The 20,914-nt window shown below is 46.2% G+C and overlaps 1 protein-coding gene across 7 annotated transcripts in view; it reads right to left on the bottom strand.

Annotated features, from left to right (window-relative positions):
- Positions 1-20,914, bottom strand: part of FLT3LG (fms related receptor tyrosine kinase 3 ligand) — a 222,231-nt gene that overhangs the window by 155,382 nt on the left and 45,935 nt on the right. For all 7 annotated transcript variants that reach the window (XM_040433060.1, XM_040433072.1, XM_040433087.1 and 4 more), the window contains exon 4: positions 18,008-18,123. In XM_040433060.1, coding sequence (XP_040288994.1) covers positions 18,008-18,018 — 11 coding nt within the window. In that variant the 5' untranslated portion in view covers positions 18,019-18,123. The remainder of the gene's footprint in view (positions 1-18,007; positions 18,124-20,914) is intronic.

Below are 20,914 nucleotides of genomic sequence, written 5' to 3'. Positions count from 1 at the left end.
CTACTACTCTAAATGGAACAGAAAGCTTAGCTCCATTCAAAGTTTAGTAGCTGTTCTGGGTCACAGCAGCTCGGCTACCATTGAAGTGAATGGAAGCTGACCTGCAGTAAGCTGGCACAATCACTACACAAAGGATGGAGCTGGGTGGTTTTGCTGCTGACTCTCGGCACCGGAGCTACTGCAGAACAGCGAATCAACAGGGATTTGGGGTGTCCATCTGCCGCCGCTCAGATATTGATGGACTAGCCTGAGTATAGGCCATCAATGAAAAAAGTACTAAACATTCTAGTATGTTTCTCTATTTAATATTTTTATTCTATGATTAGAAAGTATGTGTAACCAATATATTTTTGACACATATTACAAGATGATCAACCCTAGTAAATTGTTCCTGTTCCTGAGAGCTCCACTGCGCCGGTACATGCACAAGCAGGAGTTCAATTGCGCAGGTTGGCTCTCAGAGGGAGGACAGCCGAGTGAGATCTACTGGGCATGGAACAACTGAACTCTAGCCTGCGTAAAGTCGGCGCCTATACGAGATTTCAGGGCCAAGCATCAAAATCCCTTCATATTTGTAACCTGTTTCCTGTATATTGTTTTTGGGGGAATGTAATTTTTGTATTTTTAATCACATATATTGAATAAATAATTTTTTATGGGATTTTATTGGAGCTCTTTATTATCTTTTGTGTTTGATCAAAATAATGATGTTGCCTGGCTCTGTCAATCGGTGGGAGAGAGGGAGTGATTATGGCTGAAAGATGGAGGTGAAGCGGTACTCTTAATCTTACAGCTTTTGTTGGTGACGCTAGAGGTAAAACAATCTGCAACCCATGTGAAAGAGCAAACTTTGCACCTAAGGTGAGCATCTGGAAACAACAACCATTCTCCCTTCTATTCTTCATACAATAAAGACCCTGATGTTGTGACTGTTTAGATATGAATTTAATACCCAGTATCAGTAACGTACAATAGCAATAACTCATCTTGCTATAAAATCTATTAGATTCATTCGATTTGGAATTTGACCCAACTTTTTGGAAAAAGCCAGATTCTGACAAACCTTAGCTTTTTTGAGATAGCTAGGAACCTTATGGCGAAGACACAGAGATAAATAGACAGGATGATGATGCTTAAATTCCTCTAGGTCTGGGGGAACAACCTACAGTATGCTTACTTTTTAAAATCCCCATATGTTGGTTATGCTTAGTTTAAAACTAAAAAGTCAGATCTGTGACTTCCGTTATGAGTCATTTGTTTATAACCAGGATGGTGATAAGATATTGAAAGATCAGAACATACTGCAGACAGCAATTTAGGCATGAATAATTGTGAGACTTTCCATATGTAAGGGTATTTTTTGAGTATTGATTGGTTCTGTCCCTTTAATTCTGTTCCCTTTCATTATTACCATTCTGTGTAATGAGATGCCTTGTAATCTGGTACCCATTCCTGAGTGATCTCATAGACATGCGTGCTGCACACTGGAGGAGGGGCTAAACTGTTTAAACTCTGTGACACACATTCACTCAGGGCACTCCATTAAAGACTTCATTCTAGGTAGGATGTAAGTATTGATTTGCCCTAATCCTTGTACACCCTGGGGTTTTATCCAAGTGCTACAACATGGTGACCGGACTGCCACCCCATATTGCATGTTGCATATTTAGGCTAGTGATGTCTATTTACTTTTTATTATTCAGTATGTGATTTGTTTGTGTTATCGTATATTTAATCACTTAGTATATACACTCACCTAAAGAATTATTAGGAACACCATACTAATACAGTGTTGGACCCCCTTTTGCCTTCAGAACTGCCTTAATTCTACGTGGCATTGATTCAACAAGGTGCTGATAGCATTCTTTAGAAATGTTGGCCCATATTGATAGGATAGCATCTTGCAGTTGATGGAGATTTGAGGGATGCACATCCAGGGCACGAAGCTCCCGTTCCACCACATCCCAAAGATGCTCTATTGGGTTGAGATCTGGTGACTGTGGGGGCCATTTTAGTACAGTGAACTGATTGTCATGTTCAAGAAACCAATTTGAAATGATTCGAGCTTTGTGACATGGTGCATTATCCTGCTGGAAGTAGCCATCAGAGAATGGATACATGTTCTCATTCTGTTTACGCCAAATTCGGACTCTACCATTTGAATGTCTCAACAGAAATCGAGACTCATCAGACCAGGCAACATTTTTCCAGTCTTCAACAGTCCAATTTTGGTGAGCTCGTGCAAATTGTAGCCTCTTTTTCCTATTTGTAGTGGAGATGAGTGGTACCCGGTGGGGTCTTCTGCTGTTGTAGCCCATCCGCCTCAAGGTTGTGCGTGTTGTGGCTTCACAAATGCTTTGCTGCATACCTCGGTTGTAACGAGTGGTTATTTCAGTCAACGTTGCTCTTCTATCAGCTTGAATCAGTCGGCCCATTCTCCTCTGACCTCTAGCATCCACAAGGCATTTTTGCCCACAGGACTGCCGCATACTGGATGTTTTTCCCTTTTCACACCATTCTTTGTAAACCCTAGAAATGGTTGTGCGTGAAAATCCCAGTAACTGAGCAGATTGTGAAATACTCAGACCGGCCCGTCTGGCACCAACAACCATGCCACGCTCAAAATTCCTTAAATCACCTTTCTTTCCCATTCTGACATTCAGTTTGGAGTTCAGGAGATTGTCTTGACCAGGACCACACCCCTAAATGCATTGAAACAACTGCCATGTGATTGGTTGACTAGATAATTGCATTAATGAGAAATAGAACAGGTGTTCCTAATAATTCTTTAGGTGAGTGTATATTTATTCACTTAGCCTGCGTAAGCTTATTCATTCTCAAATCTTTCGAATTCACATTACGTTACTCGAATACATGTAGAATTTTGTGGCAGTGGAATTTCCCAGATTTTTCATGTACCTAATGTTGCCTTCTTTAGTACTTCAGTTTTTATCTTCATTCTCTTTAATCAGTGAATGTTTCAAACTCATGGGGAGAAATTTAGCATTGCTTTACCATTACTTTTGTGGCATAAAAAGAAGCAGATTATGGCACATGACATATTGGCCCCATACAGTAATGTGCCACTTTCTAAGCTTCTGTGGTCAGAAAAGGTTGGGGCTTCGGAGGACAGAGCCTATCATTGCCACCAGATTTAATATAAATTTACACAAGAAGCTGGCCACCAGATTTTACATAATTTAAACTAGAAGCTAGCGTAAGTTATAGCTGAGGTCTACACCAGCCCTTACCTGGTGTACATTCTGGCTCTCGGAGATGCACCTAATTTATTAAGAGGCACCCTTGTGCTTATTCAGACCCAGAGGAACTAGAGCTTAAAATCTAAGTATGCATTCTTCATCCCCTTGTTGCAGCAAATTGCATCTATTTCCATCTGAGACTGGATAATCCAGCAAGTTTCAATACATTAGAGCTAGAGATGAGCAAATTTCTCAAAAATTTGATTCGGTCGGTTCGCCGAATTCTCCAAAAAGATTTGTCACAAATAAATTTGGATCGAATCACGTGTAGGAAGGCGCAGGGGTCCGTCATAGATGGAAGGTACGTGTCACCGAGGTTCCTGGCCTCGGTGAGATAAGAACCGGTAATTTTGTGTGTCAGCGGCAGCTAGTGCTCGCTGACACTGTTGTACTTAGTATGGCTGTAAAGCCAATCCGGGACGGTTCTTATTGGGAGCAGCCAAAGAGCAGGGTGGGTGGCTATTCCCTACGTCCAGGCCAGGTTTTGGGCTGGGGTTTAAAAACCCAGCGAGCAACTAAGCTGGGTGTGGTGTGATTATCCAAGTGATAGTGGAGCTGTGGAATCTCTGTGTTTTGGGAGCTGAGGAGACCCGCCACGCTGCCAGGCTGAGAGCCACATGAAAGCAGCCTGCTGTGGACTGCCAGGTGATTTGTGGAATCTTGCTGTGTGAATTAACACCAAGACCCTGTAAAGTGTTGTTTTTACTTTTCTGCTTGTTTTGGTGTGAATAAACACAGAACTTTTGTTTTTCAACCGTGGTGTTGCCTCTGTATGGCGTCCGCTTACCCTGCCTACCATAGAAAATCCCTACAATTGGTGGCTTGGAGCGGGCAAGCACAGTGAGGCTGGTGTGAACGCCAAAGTATTTTTGGTTTGCATTTTTGGGCACGGTTGTATGTCATTTATTAAACCAGCTAAATTCAAACCTGTGGCTCACGACAAAATGGAGGCTGTTGTGAAGGCCCTCATGGAGGCTAATTTGCAGCAGGAAGAGACCAACCTGCAGCAGCGAGAGGCTAACAAGCAGCAGCAAGAGACCAACCAGTTGCTGCTACAACACGTTATGGCTTTGCAAACAGCAGGAGCAACCCCAATCCTCCATGATGCCCGGAAAACAGTCCGTGCAGTAATCCCTAAGATGACACCCACAGATGACATCGAGACCTACCTGGCGATGTATGAGAAAGTGGCCACCAGGGAAAGGCTGCCCCAGGACCAGTGGGCTGAGGTCGTTGCTCCTTTCCTGGCGTCAGAATCTCAGCGGGTGTATTTCGATTTTCCGGACAATCAAGTGACCGACTACCCAAAGGTAAAGGGGGAGATTTTGGCAAGACTGGGGGTGAATGTGCTGGTCTATGCCCAGCGGGTGCATCAGTGGGAGTTCAACCCAGCTGAGCCCGTGAGACCCCAGTATTATAACCTGCTCAATCTGATGCAAAAGTGGCTACAACCTGACGTGCTGAGCCCCACTGCTATGCTGGACCGGTTGTTAGCAGACAGGTTCTGGAGGGCTCTGCCACCCCCTCTCCAGCAATGGATTGGCCAGGTCTCTACAGGTAATGCGCTGGAGATGGTCGACCTGGTGGAGTGCCATGATGCTACCCGGAACTTACAGGGGGGCTTCTTTTGGGAGGGTAGCACTCAAATCCTGTATTCCTCCACCCCGGACCCGGCGACTGGTGCCTACCAAACCTGCCCGTGATGTAACCGCTGTGGACCCTGCTCCAATAATCTGATGGCGGTGTCGGGAGCCTGGCCATGTTCGAGCGGACTGTCCACAGCAGGGGGAACCCATGGACACGAACTATGGCTTCTGTCAATCATTGTATGCCAGGAAACTGTGTGCCATGGGTGCTCCGGAATCTCTGAACCACCTGTGCCAGGTGGAGGTGGGAGACACTCCAGCGGAGGCTCTGTTGGACTCAGAGAGTCTGGTGACCCGGGAAAGGGCTTCCCTGGTACGCTCCGCTGAGTACACTGGCCGTAAGGTGGGAGTCATGTGTATACATGGAAACTTAAAAGACTACCCCACTGCTATGGTGTCTCTGTCCACGGTTTTCGGCAGGTGGACCCATGAGGTGGCTGTCGCAACCAACTTTCACTATGAACTTATAATAGGGAGAGACTTCCGGGGCTTCCCGACACTGTGGCCGGCTTCGAGAGTGACTGATACCCATGTGACAGGGGTAACCCTAGAAGAGTGGCCCGGCTGAGGGGGGAGACCCGAACCCTGGGAACCTGAGTCCGAAGGGCCAGCGGTAGGGGTGACCGCCACTTCGGTGGAAGAGGGGGAAACAACCCCGCTAGGTGTAATGGTGGGAGACATGGAGGACTTGCCGCCGGGGCCTGAGCTGGCAGACCTCAATGTCTCTGGGGATAATTTTGGTACTGCACAACACCGGGATCCAACCCTTACAGCCGTTGCTGTGGCAGGCTGGAGCACTACATTAGCACCATGGTTCTCCCAGGCCACTTTATGGTGACGCTGAATGCGTTGATGCAGAACTGTGGTGCCAACATTGGCACCCTGGCCATGCTTCACCTTATGTCCACAGATTCGGCAAATTACCATGTTTACCTCCTCCGGCAGCTTGACAAAAAACTGACAGACCGCCGAGTATGGTATTTTCCACCCAACACTCCGCACTGACACCCTGCTACCGCTGCCTCCATGAACCCCTGCATCGCTACTTTCCGCACAGGTAGGCTCCTGATAAGCGGGCGGTGTACCTCGGGCACGTTTGGCTCCCGACCTCCCACTGCTGCAACCCTGCTGACTCAGTCACGTTACCACCTTGCTGGCTTAACCACTGCGTCACATGCAAGCTGCAACCGTCTTCTCCTGATGATGATGATGATGAAGCTCTTTCTTCACACGACTCCCAAGTGCGATCTGCTACATCATCATCATCCGCTACTGTCTGCATGTCACTGATGTCCCCCTCAACGGTCTCAGGGCTAGGAGCCTGACTGCTCGCAACACCAGCTCCCACATGACTCTCATCAACACTACTTGTCCGCCTACCGGAGGAAGCATCGGATCTCTTCTCCAGATCATGACTGGACAGTAGCTGCTGACTGTACTCTAGTAGCTCGTCCTCGCTGAAAAGTGGAGCCGAGCCTAGGGCATATAACACTTCTGAGGGGAGAGAAAATGACAGATGCAGGTTGTGGACAGTTGGGGGTACAGGGCCTGCTCCCGTGCCACGCCAACTAATCATTGTGTCAGAGGAACCCACCGGCTCTTGGCTGGGGGTGTCTGATGCCACTTGTGATTAAGTAGAAAACCGAGTCAACCACTCAAGCACCGCTGGGTTGCTGCTCAAGACATGACCGCAATATGACACTGGATGCTCAGGCCCCTCGCTGCAACTCCTGCTGCCACCCCCCCCCCTCTTCTGCTGCTACCTGTGTCTGCTACAGAAACATTATGGCCACTGCCCATTCATTTTGAAGGGCCTGTCACTTGTCTGTATGACATACTGCAAAATAAAATAATTAAATGTACATTAATTAATACACCCCAAAAATGGCAGTAGAATAATGTAAGTTCACCGCAAAATGGCTAATAAGACTTACGTTTTCTTCGTATTAATACACCAGAAAGATGTATATAAAACAATGTACGCTCACTGCTGAACGGCTAATAAGACGTAGGTTTTTTTCTTATTAATACACCACAGAAATGTCTCAAACAATGTACGTTCACCGCTGAACGGCTGATAAGACATACTTTTTTTTTTTCTTATTAATACACCGCAATAATGTCTATAAAGAAATGCACGTTCACCGCAAATCGGTTAATAAGACGTCGTTTTTTTTCTTATTAATACACTACAAAAATGTATATAAAACAACGTACGTTCACTGGTGAACGGCTAATAAGACGTACTTTTTTTTCTTATTAATACACCACATAAATGTCTATAAAAAAATGCACGTTCACCGCAAAATTGCTAATAAGGAGTAGGTATTTTTTGTAGGTATTTTTCTTATTAATACACCAGAAAAATGTCTATAAAGAAATGCACGTTCACCGCAAAATGGCTAATAAGACGTACTTTTTTTCTTATTAATACACCACAAAAATGTCTATAAAGAAATGCACGTTCACCGCAAAATGGCTAATAAGACGTACTTTTTTTCTTATTAATACACCAGAAAAATGTCTATTAAGAAATGCACATTCACTGCAAAACAGCCAATAAGACATACCTTTTTTTTGTTATTAATAGACCACAAAAATGTCTATAAAGAAATGCACGTTCACCGCTGAACAGCTAATAAGACGTACTTTTTTCTTAATACACCACAAAAATGTCTGTAAAACAATGTACGTTCACCGCTGAACGGCTAATAAAATGCACTATTTTTTCTTATTAATACACCACAAAAATATCTATAAAGAAATGTATGCTCACTGCAAAACGGCTAATAAGATGTATGTATAGTTCCCATTAATACACCATGTAAATGTCTGTATCACACAGCACTTACACCCCAATAACAAGCAAGGTTTGCTGGAATTACTCAGCTATCATATAGTGTAAATCTAAAAGCAGCAGTATAACAGCTATTTGGATCCCCAATTAGTGCAGCAAGGTGTAATAGAATCGCTCCTATTACCCAGGCTGCACACTTCCCTATTGGACACTGTTCTCCGTTTATAGTGTAGATAATGCCTCCCTATCCTTTCCCTACACCTTGAATCATCTTTTCCTAACCTTGTAAATCTTTTTTTCAGCACAATAAAGTCTTTCCTAATACTGTCCCTAGCACCTGCTGACATCTCTCCCTGCACTAAGTACACTGGAAAATGGCAGGATCCAAGATGGCTGAGGCTATTTATAAGGCTGTGACATCACAGGGCTGGCTGGCTGCCTGCTGATTGGCTTCATGCATGGCATTGTGGGTGATCCCTCGTTCCCAGAGTTCTTTGCTCCATGTTCTAACACGTGCATGTCATGCCCCGCTCTGACGATGTGCGGAGGTCGGCCAGGATAGCAGCACGAGTTTAGTGTTTGTTTTGGAACCGTGCTGGATCCGCCTCTCATCAGGTGCACTGGGTGGGGTCATTAGTTTAAATACCGTAGCACACCACCCCAGTGCTCTGAGCGGATTATAGGAATCACTGTGGTCTTTGAAGCTAGGAAGGAAGGTTGTCTGTTCCAGCTCAGAAAGATAAGTGTGGTTTTAGTTTGGTTGTTTTTGTCATCTCTCCCATCCAGGTTCTGTGCGAGCAGGCTGCTCCTATTTCCCCTCTTCACCATCTCAGGGAATTTAGTTTCAGCCCAGGCACGGGGACACATCATACGTACCACCAAGGTCTGCATGTGGGCTGAGCAGTGCAGGAAAAGAGGTCAGGGATTAGCTAGGAGGTGACCCTTCCCCTGTCTCTCGCCCAGAGCCTGGTTGGTGGTTTATTTGTGAGTCTGAGTGCACGTCCGTCGTGACATTATAATCCGCCCTACTGTGACTGCCATTACTCAGCAGTTTTTTGATGGCATCAATTGAAGCACTGGTTGACCGCTTGCAGGGGCTATCCCTAGAGGTTGTGGAGCTACGTTGTTCGGTCACACGGTGTCAGAATGCTCTGGCAGCTGGTGCAGGTCAAATTTGTGTGGAGCCTAAAGTGGCTCTTCCTGATCGATTTTCAGGAGGTACGGATGACTTTATCCGTTTTAGAGAATCCTGCAAATTGTACTTTCGGCTGCGTCCATCGTCGTCAGGTGATGAGAGTCAGAGGATAGGTATAGTTATTTCTCTGCTTAAAGGGGACGCGCAATCCTGGGACTTTTCTCTGCCACCTGGTTCTCGGGCCCTCCGGTCGGTGGAGGAATTTTTTAAGGCTCTGGGATTAATCTACGATGACCCAGACCGGGTCTCGATAGCAGAGTCGAGATTACGTATATTGTTTCAGGGGTCACATACTGCAGAGGCTTACTGTGTTGAGTTTAGGAGGTGGGCTACTGAATCAGAGTGGAATGATCCCGCGTTACGTAGTCAGTTTTGTCAGGGGTTATCTGAAAGATTGAAGGATGCCCTTGCTTTTCATGAATACCCTGACTCTTTGGAGAACGCCATGTCTTTAGCAGTACGGCTAGATAGATGTATCAGAGAGAGGTATAGGGCTCCCTCCGCGCAAGGTACCCCTTCTGTGAGTGGTTTCATCTCTACTGCCTCCCCGGGTGATGTTACAGGTAACTCTGGGGTAGCGGAGGAACCCATGCAGTTGGGTCAGGTTTCTTGCCATTCTGATAGTAGAGACTTTAGGAAAGTGCACAAACTATGTTACTATTGTGGAAAGAGGGGTCATTTTATTTTTGCTTGTCCTTATGTTAAACCACAGGTGGAAAAGAAAAAGGAAAAAGAACTTCCCTGACACTTGGTAGTATGAATGGTGTGGTGAAGCAGGCAGGTATGCAAGCTCCCTGCAGTTCCCGTTTTCTCCTTCCAGCTATGGTGGCGCTAGAGTCAAAAATGTTTTTGTTGAAGTATTCCTTGATTGTGGTGCTGGGGAAAACCTAATTGACTTTCTTTTCCTTCAAAACCTAGGACTAAGTACTTGCACTTTAGAGAACGAGATTCGTGTTTTTGCAATTGATTCTTCCCCTCTTTCTCAAAGGAGCCTTACTCACATTGTTCATGGTATTCACTTAAGGGTGGGTGATTCACATGTTGAAATTATTTCTTACTTTGTCATAAAGGATTTGCCAGCTCCTATAGTTTTGGGGTTGCCATGGTTGACTAGACATAACCCAATTATACACTGGCAAGCGAGACAAATCATTGGTTGGAGTGAGTTTTGTTCGGATAGTTGTCTTGGCACATCTATCTCTGGTGTGTCCATTACGGCTTTACCTCAGTATCTCTCGGATTTTGCGGATGTCTTTTCGGAGGGTGGGGCTCAGGAATTGCCCCCTCATCGAGACTATGATTGTCCAGTTAATCTCATTCCGGGGGCTAAATTGCCAAAGTCTCGGCTTTACAATCTCTCTCAACCAGAAAGAGAGGCTATGCGAAAGTATGTCGCCGAGAGTTTGGCAAAGGGTCATATTAGACGATCTAAGTCTCCAGTGGCAGTAGGTTTGTTCTTTGTGAAGAAAAAGGATGGATCACTGAGACCGTGTTTGGATTTCCGGGAATTGAACCGTATTACAGTCCGGGATCCATATTCCCTGCCTTTGATCTCTGATCTTTTTGATCAGATTGTTGGAGCCAAGGTGTTCTCCAAGTTGGATTTGAGAGGGGCCTACAATCTGATCAGAATCAAGGAGGGGGATGAGTGGAAAACGGCCTTCAATACGCACGAGGGTCATTTTGAGAACCTGGTTATGCCTTTTGGGTTGACGAACGCGCCAGCAGTATTTCAGCGATTCGTCGATGACATTTTTCATCATTTGGTGGGAGGTTCGTAGTAGTTTACCTGGATGACATTTTAATTTATTCTCCTGATCTGAAGACCCATCAGGATCATGTGAGACAGGTTTTTACGGCTCTTCGGGAGAATAAATTATATGCCAAATTGGAGAAATGTTTGTTTGCTGTGCAAGAGCTTCCGTTCTTGGGATACCTGTTTTCTGATTCTGGTTTTCGTATGGACCCCGAAAAGGTCCGGGCGGTTCTGGAGTGGGACCGACCAGACAATCAGAAAGCTTTGATGCGGTTCTTGGGGTTTACGAATTATTATAGAAAATGTATTTCGAATTATTCTACCATAGTAAAATCTCTCACTGATATGACCAAGAAGGGCGCCGACGTCTCTGTCTGGTCGGATGAGGCATTGCAGGCCTTTTCGGCTATTAAGGAGCGTTTTGCGTCTGCTCCCATTCTGGTGCAGCCGGATGTGTCTCAGCCATTCGTAGTGGAGTTTGATGCATCAGAGGTGGGGTTTGGAGCGGTGCTGTCAGAGGGTTCATCACCTGGCAAGTGGGTCCCGTGTGCCTTTTTCTCCAAGACGCTCTCGGTCGCCGAGAGGAATTATGATGTTGGAGATAGAGAGTTGTTGGCTATCAAGTTGGCCTTTGAGGAATGGTGTCACTGGTTGGAGGGGGCGTCTCACCCCGTTACGGTATATACAGACCATAAGAATTTGGCTTACCTGCAATCTGCCAAGCGTCTGAACCCTAGGCAGGCCAGATGGTCACTGTTTTTTACCAGGTTCAATTTTGTGGTTACCTTTCGCCCAGGGGTCAAGAACGTCAAGGCAGATGCCTTGTCTCGCAGCTTTCCTGGGGGAGGTGATTCAGAGGATCCTGCGCCGATTTTAGTGGATGGGGTGGTGGTCTCCGCTCTGTACCCTGAATTGGAGATGGAGGTGTTGGGAGCCCAGGAGGGGGCTCCTGGTTCTTGTCCCCCAGGGAGGTTGTTTGTTCCTGAGGGCCTGCGATACAAGGTGTTCAAGGAACATCACGATACTGTCCTCGCTGGACATCCTGCTGGTAAGTCCACCTGTGATCTAGTATCCCGGAGGTTCTGGTGGCCAGGGTTACGTAAGAGCATTGAGAATTACGCGACAGCTTGTGAAACCTGCGCTCGGTCAAAGGTTGCTCATACTCGACCGGCTGGTTCACTTCTTCCATTGTCTATTCCGTCTCGTCCTTGGACGCATTTGTCTATGGACTTTATTACGGATCTGCCGAGTTCCTCCAGGAGAACAGTGATTTTGGTGGTAGTTGACCGTTTCAGTAAAATGGCTCACTTTATACCACTAACTAGTCTGCCTAACGCTAAGACTCTTGCGCAGATTTTTGTGGATAATATTGTGAAATTGCATGGTATTCCTTCGGAAGTGGTCTCTGATAGGGGCATGCAGTTTGTCTCCAGGTTTTGGAGGGCGTTCTGCTCTCGGCTTGGCATTCAACTTTCATTCTCTTCGGCTTTTCATCCGCAGTCGAATGGTCAGACGGAGCGTACTAATCAAAACCTGGAGACCTACTTGAGGTTTTTTGTGGCTGAGAATCAGGAGGACTGGTCCTCATTCTTGTCCTTAGCAGAATTTGCGTTGAATAACCGTAGGCAGGAGTCCACGGGTAAGTCGCCATTTCTTGGCGCATAAGGTTTCCATCCTCAGTTTGGTACCTTTTCTGGGACTAGTTCCTCTGGGATGCCAGAGTAGGAGAGATTCTCTTCTGCCTTATCCTCCATCTGGCAGAGGATTCAAGGGAATTTGGAGAAGATGTGTGAGAGGTATAAACGAATTGCTGACAAGAGACGTGTGACTGGTCCGGACCTGTGTGTGGGTGATCTGGTGTGGTTGTCCACTAAGAATATCAAATTGAGAGTGCCATCTTGAAAACTGGGTCCAAGATTTATTGGTCCGTATAAAATTTCTGCGGTGATCAATTCTGTAGCGTTTCGGCTGAATCTTCCGCAGACTTTGAGGATCCATGATGTGTTCCACAGGTCTTTACTAAAAAAAAATACGTGAGACCGGTGGAACCATCGCCTTTGCCTCCTCCTCCTGTTCCAGTCGAGGGAAACTTGGAGTTTGATATCTCCAGGATTCTCGACTCTAGAGTTCTTCGGGGTTCCTTTCAGTACCTGGTGCACTGGAGGGGATACGGCCCTGAGGAGAGGATGTGGGTTCCGGCGCTGGATGTCAACGCCAGCCGACTGGTGAGGGCTTTTCATAGGTCCCATCCGGATAAGGTTGGTCCGGGGTGTCCGGAGGTCACCCGTAGAAGGGGGGGTACTGTCATGCCCCGCTCTGACGATGTGCGGAGGTCGGCCAGGATAGCAGCACGAGTTTAGTGTTTGTTTTGGAACCGTGCTGGATCCGCCTCTCATCAGGTGCACTGGGTGGGGTCATTAGTTTAAATAGCACACCATCCCAGTGCTCTGAGCGGATTATAGGAATTACTGTGGTCTTGCAAGCTAGGAAGGAAGGTTGTCTGTTCCAGCTCAGAAAGATAAGTGTGGTTTTAGTTGTTTTTGTCATCTCTCCCATCCAAGTTCTGTGCGAGCAGGCTGCTCCTATTTCCCCTCTTCACCATCTCAGGGAATTTAGGGAGTTTCAGCCCAGGCACGGGGACACATCATACGTACCACCAAGGTCTGCATGTGGGCTGAGCAGTGCAGGGAAAGAGGTCAGGGATTAGCTAGGAGGTGACCCTTCCCCTGTCTCTCGCCCAGAGCCTGGTTGGTGGTTTATTTGTGAGTCTGAGTGCACGTCTGTCGTGACATTATAATCCGCCCTACTGTGACTGCCATTACTCAGCAGTTTTTTGATGGCATCAATTGAAGCACTGGTTGACCGCTTGCAGGGGCTATCCCTAGAGGTTGTGGAGCTACGTGGTTCGGTCACACGGTGTCAGAATGCTCTGGCAGCTGGTGCAGGTCAAATTTGTGTGGAGCCTAAAGTCTGAGTGCACGTCCGTCGTGACAGTGCAGTAGCCATTTTAAGAAAAAAGCAGATTTGTTACGACGAAGCGTGAGGAAATTCAATTTTGGTGCGAATCGAATGTTTCTTAAAATTCGGATGGAATTCCACTTCGTCAACTTCGATTCGCTCAACTCTAATTAGAGTTCATGACATGGTATTCTCAGATACACTGGATCAACTTGGAGCAACTATTCCCAGTTTTAATAGATTTCTAAAACAAACATCAGTGTAGATATGTCCACACTGGTAAAAACACTTACAGCATTTACTGCAAAAGTAGTTCTATAGGTTATTCATTCTTCAGATGAAAATAAGACTAGACCGCCAGCTGTTCTATACTTCTCCCACCACTAGTTGGGGGCAGACTAAGGAGTAGGTGAAGTTAGCAGTCGTCTAGGGTGCTATTGAGGATAGGGGAAGCCATTTACGAATTCTAAAAAAACAAATACCGTATAACCAAATACCGTATGGAGCATGGAAAAGAGTTGCAGGCCCTACTGCAGACAGGAGAGGTCAACAGGACTGCATTAAGATTTGCACATGTGTGATGGGAACAGGATGAATGGAAATGTTCAGTATTTAAGATAAGAATTGCAGTGATTGGCTGGAATTAATAGATTTAGGGATGGGGGAATTCTGATACATTTGCCTTTGATACCAAGAGAGCTTGTCCTGGCTTTTTCATTCAGGCTCCATTCACAGGTCCGCACTTTGGGTCCGGATTCGTTCCACAATTATGCGGAACGGCTGCAGACCCATTCATTTTCAATGGGGACGGAAAAGATGCAGACAGCACACAGTGTGCTGTCCGCATCCGCATTTCCGGTCCTTGGCCCCAAACTTCCGATCCGCGGCTCCGCAAAAAAATAGAACATGTCCTATTCTTGTCCACAGCTGCGGACAAGAATAGGCATTTCTACTGGGGTGCCAGTCCGGTGTTTTGCGGATCCGCAAAACAATGCGTACATGTGAATGGACCCTAATCATGTTCAGTGCTGTCCCTAAGACCTCGTACACATGGCAAAGTTGTTGGTAGTAGTTTGTATGACAGTACATACAGTCCAGGTGTGCCATACTAAGGAATGGTAGGCACTCCACAAGATGTTATATGGTTCCAATGGAATATGACATAAAAAATAATATTAGTATGAAACACAAAGTATATGCCAGTACGGTAGGGCCTAAATGAAGTCTATGGATGACGTATGACATTTCTGCACCACTGTCTAAAGCCCACACTCAGAAGATATAAGTGAGGGACATGAACATGTAAAGTCATTGTGGGTAGAACTACTGTACATGGAGGAAAAAACAATAATAAAATACTAATAGGAGTTTATTATAAGCCACCTAATATACCAAAGTCCACAGAAAATCTACTTCTAAACGAAATAGACGAGGCGGCAAATCATAATGAGGTCGTCATTATGGAGGACTTCAACTACCCAGATATAGACTGAGAAACTGAAAGCTGTATGTCTCATAAAGGAAAAAGGTTCTTGGCAATAACCAAAGACAATTAACTTTCCCAACTGGTTCAGGACCCGACTATAGGGAAAGACACCCTGGACTTAGTATTAACCAATAGACCTGACAGAACAACAGATGTGTGGGTCGGGGGACACCTGGGAAATAGTGACCATAAAGTAATTACCTTCCAATTGTCATTTAAAAAAAGTGTTTCTTCAGGGAGGAACAAAAATACCAAACTTCAAAAAAGCCATAGACAAAGTTCTCAAAAATAAAAATTACAGCCACAAAATGGAATAATTTTAAAACCATCCTAAAATCAAATTGTGGGAGGTACATACCTTATGGGAATAAAAGGTTAAGGAACAAGAAAAAAACTGTGGATAAATAGAATTGTAAAGAAAGAAAGAAAGAAATGACAAAAAGAAAGCATTTAAATCACTAAAACAGGAGGGAGGCCTTGAAAAACTATAAGGAAAAAACAGAATATGTAAAAAAACAAATAAAAGCAGGCAAACTAGAGACCTAGAGATTAATTGTTAAATAGAGTAAAACTAACCCTAAAATGTGCTTCAATGATATAAATGGTAAAAAGCATAAATCTGAAGGTGTCAGCCCTTTACAGAGTAATGAGGGGGGAGTTGCAGACAGCAATGAAGAAAAAGCAAAGCTATTACCGTATATACTCGAGTATAAGCCGACCCGAGTATAAGCCGAGCCCCTAATTTTACCCCAAAAAAATGGGAAAAATTATTGACTCGAGTATAAGACTAGGGTGGGAAATGCAGCTATAATGCAGAGTGTATGTGTATATAATGCACACACTCTACAATATATACACACATCTGCAAGAGGGTGACTCCCTGTATTTAATGCAGAGAGTGTGCATTATATACACACACACTCTGCATTAAATACAGGGAGCCATCCACAGATCTCCCCCCTAAACAGTGCCATCCACAGATCTCCCCCCTAAATAGTGCCATCCACAGATCCCCCCTAAACAGTGCCATCCACAGATCCCCCCTCTCCTAAACAGTGCAATGATGGCACTGTTTAGGGGAGGGGGGATCTGTGGATGGCACTGTAGGGGGATCTGTGGATGGCACTGCCATCCACAGATCCCCCTACAGTGCCATCCACAGATCCCCCTACAGTGCCATCCACAGATCCCCCTACAGTGCCATCCACAGATCCCCCTACAGTGCCATCCACAGATCCCCCTACAGTGCCATCCACAGATCCCCCTACAGTGCCATCCACAGATCCCCCTCCCCGGCGCTCACAGCAGTATATTTAAACTAATTAATAACCTTTAACTGTGGTGATCTTACTTTGTCTTTGCTCCGGTAATACAGGCAGTGCGGGGAGCGGCGCTCACTCACTGACGTCACGCGCCTTCTCCCACTAGGAGGCGCAGGCGCGTGACGTCATTGAGTGAGCGCCGCCCCCCGCACTGCCTGTATTACCGGAGCTAAGACCTAGACTCGAGTATAAGACGAGGAGGCTTTTTGAGCACAAAAATATGTGCCAAAAAACTCGTCTTATACTCGAGTATATACGGTAAATATATTTTTCTCCACTGTATTCATTGAAGAAAATGCAGAATGTAAAAGTAAATTCCCCATTAAAAGTGCCCTGTCTGACCCAGGAAGAAATACAGCGGCGTCTTAAAAAGATTACAATAGACAAATCGCCAGGACCAGATGGCATACACCGCCCTATCCTAAGAGAATTAAGTAATGTCATAGCTAGACCCTTATTTCTGATATTTAAGGACTCTATAATGACAGAGAGTGTTCCACAGGAATGGCGCATAGCAAATGTGGTGCCACTATTCAAAAAGGATCCAAAAACAGAGCCTGGAAACTATAGGTTGGTAAGGTTAACGTCTGTCGTGGGTAAACTGTTTGGAAGTTTTCTAAGAGATGCTATCGTGGAGTACCTCAATAAAAATAAGCAAATAACGCCATATCAGCATGGCTTCATAAAGGAATGGTCATGTCAAACTAATTTAATCAGTTTCTATGAGGAGGTAAGTTCTAGACTTGACAGCGGCAAATCAATGGATGTCGTATATCTGGACTTCTCCAAAGTATTTGACACTGTACCAGATAAAAGGTTAGTATATAAAATAAAAATGCTTGGACTGGGAGAAAATGTCTGTATGTGGGTAAGTAACTGGCTCAGTGATAGAAAACAGAGGGTGGTTATTAACGGTACACACTCAGATTGGGTCACTGTCACTAGTGGGGTACCTCAGGGGTCAGTATTAAGCCCTATTCTTTTCAACATATATTTATTAATGATATTGTAGAAGGCTTGCACAGTAAAATATCAATTTTTGCAGATGACACTAAACTGTGTAAAGTAATTAACACGGAAAAGGACAGTATACGGCAGCATATGGATCTGGATAGATTGGAGGCTTGGGCAGAGAAGTGGCAGATGAGGTTTTAGGCTCCATTCACATGTCCGCAACGTGTTTTGTCATGTCATATTCTGCCTGACTTTTATATTTATTTCAATGCTGTCTTGCTGCTCTTATCTCTGAATAAATGAAAGAATCTTCTTAAAAAGAAGTCGTCTCAAGAAATCTTGTGTTGCTGCGGCCAATTTTCAACAAACGCTAGTAGCCAAAAACATACCATACATTATGTAACATCATACATAATACTTTATATCTAAATATTACTCCCGGCAAAAAAGGATCACAGGGATCAAACAAATATACCGGACAGGGAATGTTAGAACTGTAACCAAGAAAAAAAATTGCTGCTGCCTAAATCAATATCCCTATTTTATCAGTTCTGCAAAATTTCCAAAAAAACACATAGGCCAATATCGATTTCATTTTTTTTTTAAAAGGTGACCTTATACACAGTAACCTACCCCCTCTGCATATTTCCTCAGATTTCTGTCTGTTGTGAAGTATGCCTCTGTTTAACATCCCAGGAACATTGATTATTCATTAAACTAATAATTATCCATTGTAAGTGCAAACATCTCTGAAATATAAAGCAAGGCAAATTACAAACACCAAGCTACCATAAAAAGTTTGGGGAATTCCGTTTGGGTATTTTCAGTCAATTATGTATTTACTATCCCAGGATGGATAAACATGTATTAACCCTTTCTACCTCAAGACAGTGTTCACCTTCCTGCCCAGGCCATTTTTTGCAAATCCGACATGTGTCACTTTATGTGATGTGGGGTTTCGCTCTGGTAGACAGGATTAGCGGACGCAGTATAGAGGAAACAACAAGTTCTTTGGATCAAACAGTTCAGTGTTTTATTGACACTTTAGGCAAGTGACAAAACAAGTAGTCATAATCAAGCAAAAAGTCACCTTGTGGTGTTGGTGGTAATTCACACCATGCAGCAATTCTGCCTCAAAGAGTCCTTGACCATAGCAGCACCAACCTGTTTTCACGCCAAACAGGTAGCAAGCCTTCATCCAGACACAAGGCTCCCAGATCCCAACACAAAGACCTGGCTTTGGAGCCCAGCTGCCTATTTAACCCCTTAAGGACGCAGGGCGTATCGGTACGCCCTATTTCCCGAGTCCTTAAGGACTCAGGGCGTACCGGTACGTCCTAACTTGAAATCGGCATTCCGGCGCCCCAGGGGTTAATCGGAACGGGATTTCGGCTGAAATCATTCAGCCGGCATCCCGTAACAATGCAGGGGGGGGGGTCATTTGACCCCCCCGCATCGACGATCGCAGAAAACCGCAGGTCAATTCAGACCTGCGGTTTTCTGCGTTTCCGGTCCATTCGGGTGTCCTGTGACCCGATGAACCGGAAAAAGACTGCGATCGGTGGCGTAATTATACACCACCTATCGCAGTCCGAGGATTTGGAGAGGCGGTGCTGGCCCTGGTGCTGAACGCCGCTGTCCAGGGTCCTGATTGGTGCAGGGGAGAGAGGCGCGAGATTCAAACTTCCTGCGCTCCTCTCTCCCCTCCTCTTCCTGTCCAGCACCCTGACCGTGCAGCATCGTCCAGCACCAGCTCCTGTGTCCGCCTAATCGGAATCCATCACCCTCCTGCACCCATCGCCACCCAGGTAGGTTAGGGTCAGTGAGGGAGAGGCACCGTTAGGCAGGGAAAGAAGGGAAAAGTTAGTTAGGAAAAAAAAAAAAAACTTTTATTTCCAAACTTTCTTTGATCCATCCATCAGACCCCAGATCCCCCCCTGCCACTTGCCCCCCCCACCAGACCCCCACCCCACCCCCCTTCCCCACCACCAGCCCCCCCACCCCTGACCACCAGCCCCCTTACCACCACTTTTTTTTTTTCTGCGTGCGCTGACTGGCCGGCACTTTTTAGCGTCCGTCCAGTGTTAGCGCATCGCCCGCCCCACCACCCCACCGACCGCTGATCAGCAAGTTTGAACTTTTTTTTTCCTAACACTTGCCCTTTCTTTTTTTGCCTTTTTTAGTACGCGAACACCCGTTGCCCCCACACACACGCACATATAATAAAGGTTTCCACACACGCACACATACACGCACACACACCCATGGCCCGCCGGATGTTCTCGGCCGAGGAGGCATACGCCCAGATTGCCTCCGACTCTGAGAGCCCCAGTGAGGATGAGGATGACCCCACGTTCCTTTTATCATCCGCATCCTCTTCATCATCATCTGATGACGATGAGCCACCGAGGCGGCGGAGACGCCGCCAGGCGGAGCCAGGGGCCCCACATGCTAGGGATCCTGTGGCCCACCCTAGTACGAGCCGCCCTGGGGTTCGTACTGGTTTCCCGGCCCACCAAATAAGTCCACCGGAGCCCCCTGCCGATGAACTTAGCTGGTGTCCCCCAGTGGACTTTGAGCCTGAGATTCCGGATTTTGCTGGCAATCCTGGAATCCAGATTCCCACAGTGGGATTTACTGAAATAGACTATTTTTTTTTTTTTTTCAGTAACCCACTGGTGAATCTGATGGTGGAGCAGACGAATCTCTACGCCCAACAGTTCGTCGCTCAAAACCCAGGCTCATTTTTGGCTAGACCCGGTGGCTGGACGCCGGTCAGTGCAGCCGAGATGAGGACATTTTGGGGCCTCGTGCTGCATATGGGTCTAGTTCAAAAACCCAGTGTCAGGCAATACTGGAGTGGGGACGTCCTATACCAGACCCCACTGTACAGTATGGTCATGACACGCCCCCGGTTTGAGGCCATCCGGAAATGTCTGCATTATTCCGATAATGCAGCATGTCCACCCCAAGGTGATCCTGCCTATGACCGGCTGTATAAGATACGGCCGGTCATCGATCACTTTGGGGCCACATTTCAGCAGGCCTACGTACCTGGAAGGGAGGTCGCGGTTGATGAGTCTCTCGTTGCGTTCAAGGGGAGACTCAGTTTCCGCCAATATATTCCCACAAAGCGGGCGAGGTATGGCGTGAAGCTATACAAAATTTGTGAGAGTACCTCAGGGTACACTTACAAATTTCGTGTGTACGAGGGGCGAGATTCCCGGATTCAACCCCCAGAATGTCCCCCCACTCTGGGTGTTACCGGGAAACTCGTGTGGGACCTTATGTACCCACTGCTGGATAAGGGTTACCACTTGTACGTGGACAACTTTTATACCAGCATTCCCTTGTTCAGGTCCCTTGCCGCCAGATCCACGTTCGCTTGTGGGACCGTGCGGAAAAATCAACGCGGCCTCCCTGCCTACCCCCTCCAGGTACCTATCCCCAGGGGTGAGACCCGTGCCCTTACCAGTGGAAACCTGTTGCTGGTCAGGTATAAGGACAAGAGGGATGTCCTTATGCTGTCCACAATCCACG

This window comes from Bufo bufo, chromosome 1 (assembly GCF_905171765.1).
Source record: "Bufo bufo chromosome 1, aBufBuf1.1, whole genome shotgun sequence".
In the NCBI taxonomy this organism is placed as follows: domain Eukaryota; kingdom Metazoa; phylum Chordata; class Amphibia; order Anura; family Bufonidae; genus Bufo; species Bufo bufo.
The sequence above is the reverse complement of the archived record's forward strand: the minus strand, read 5'-3'. Positions and strand labels throughout refer to the sequence as shown.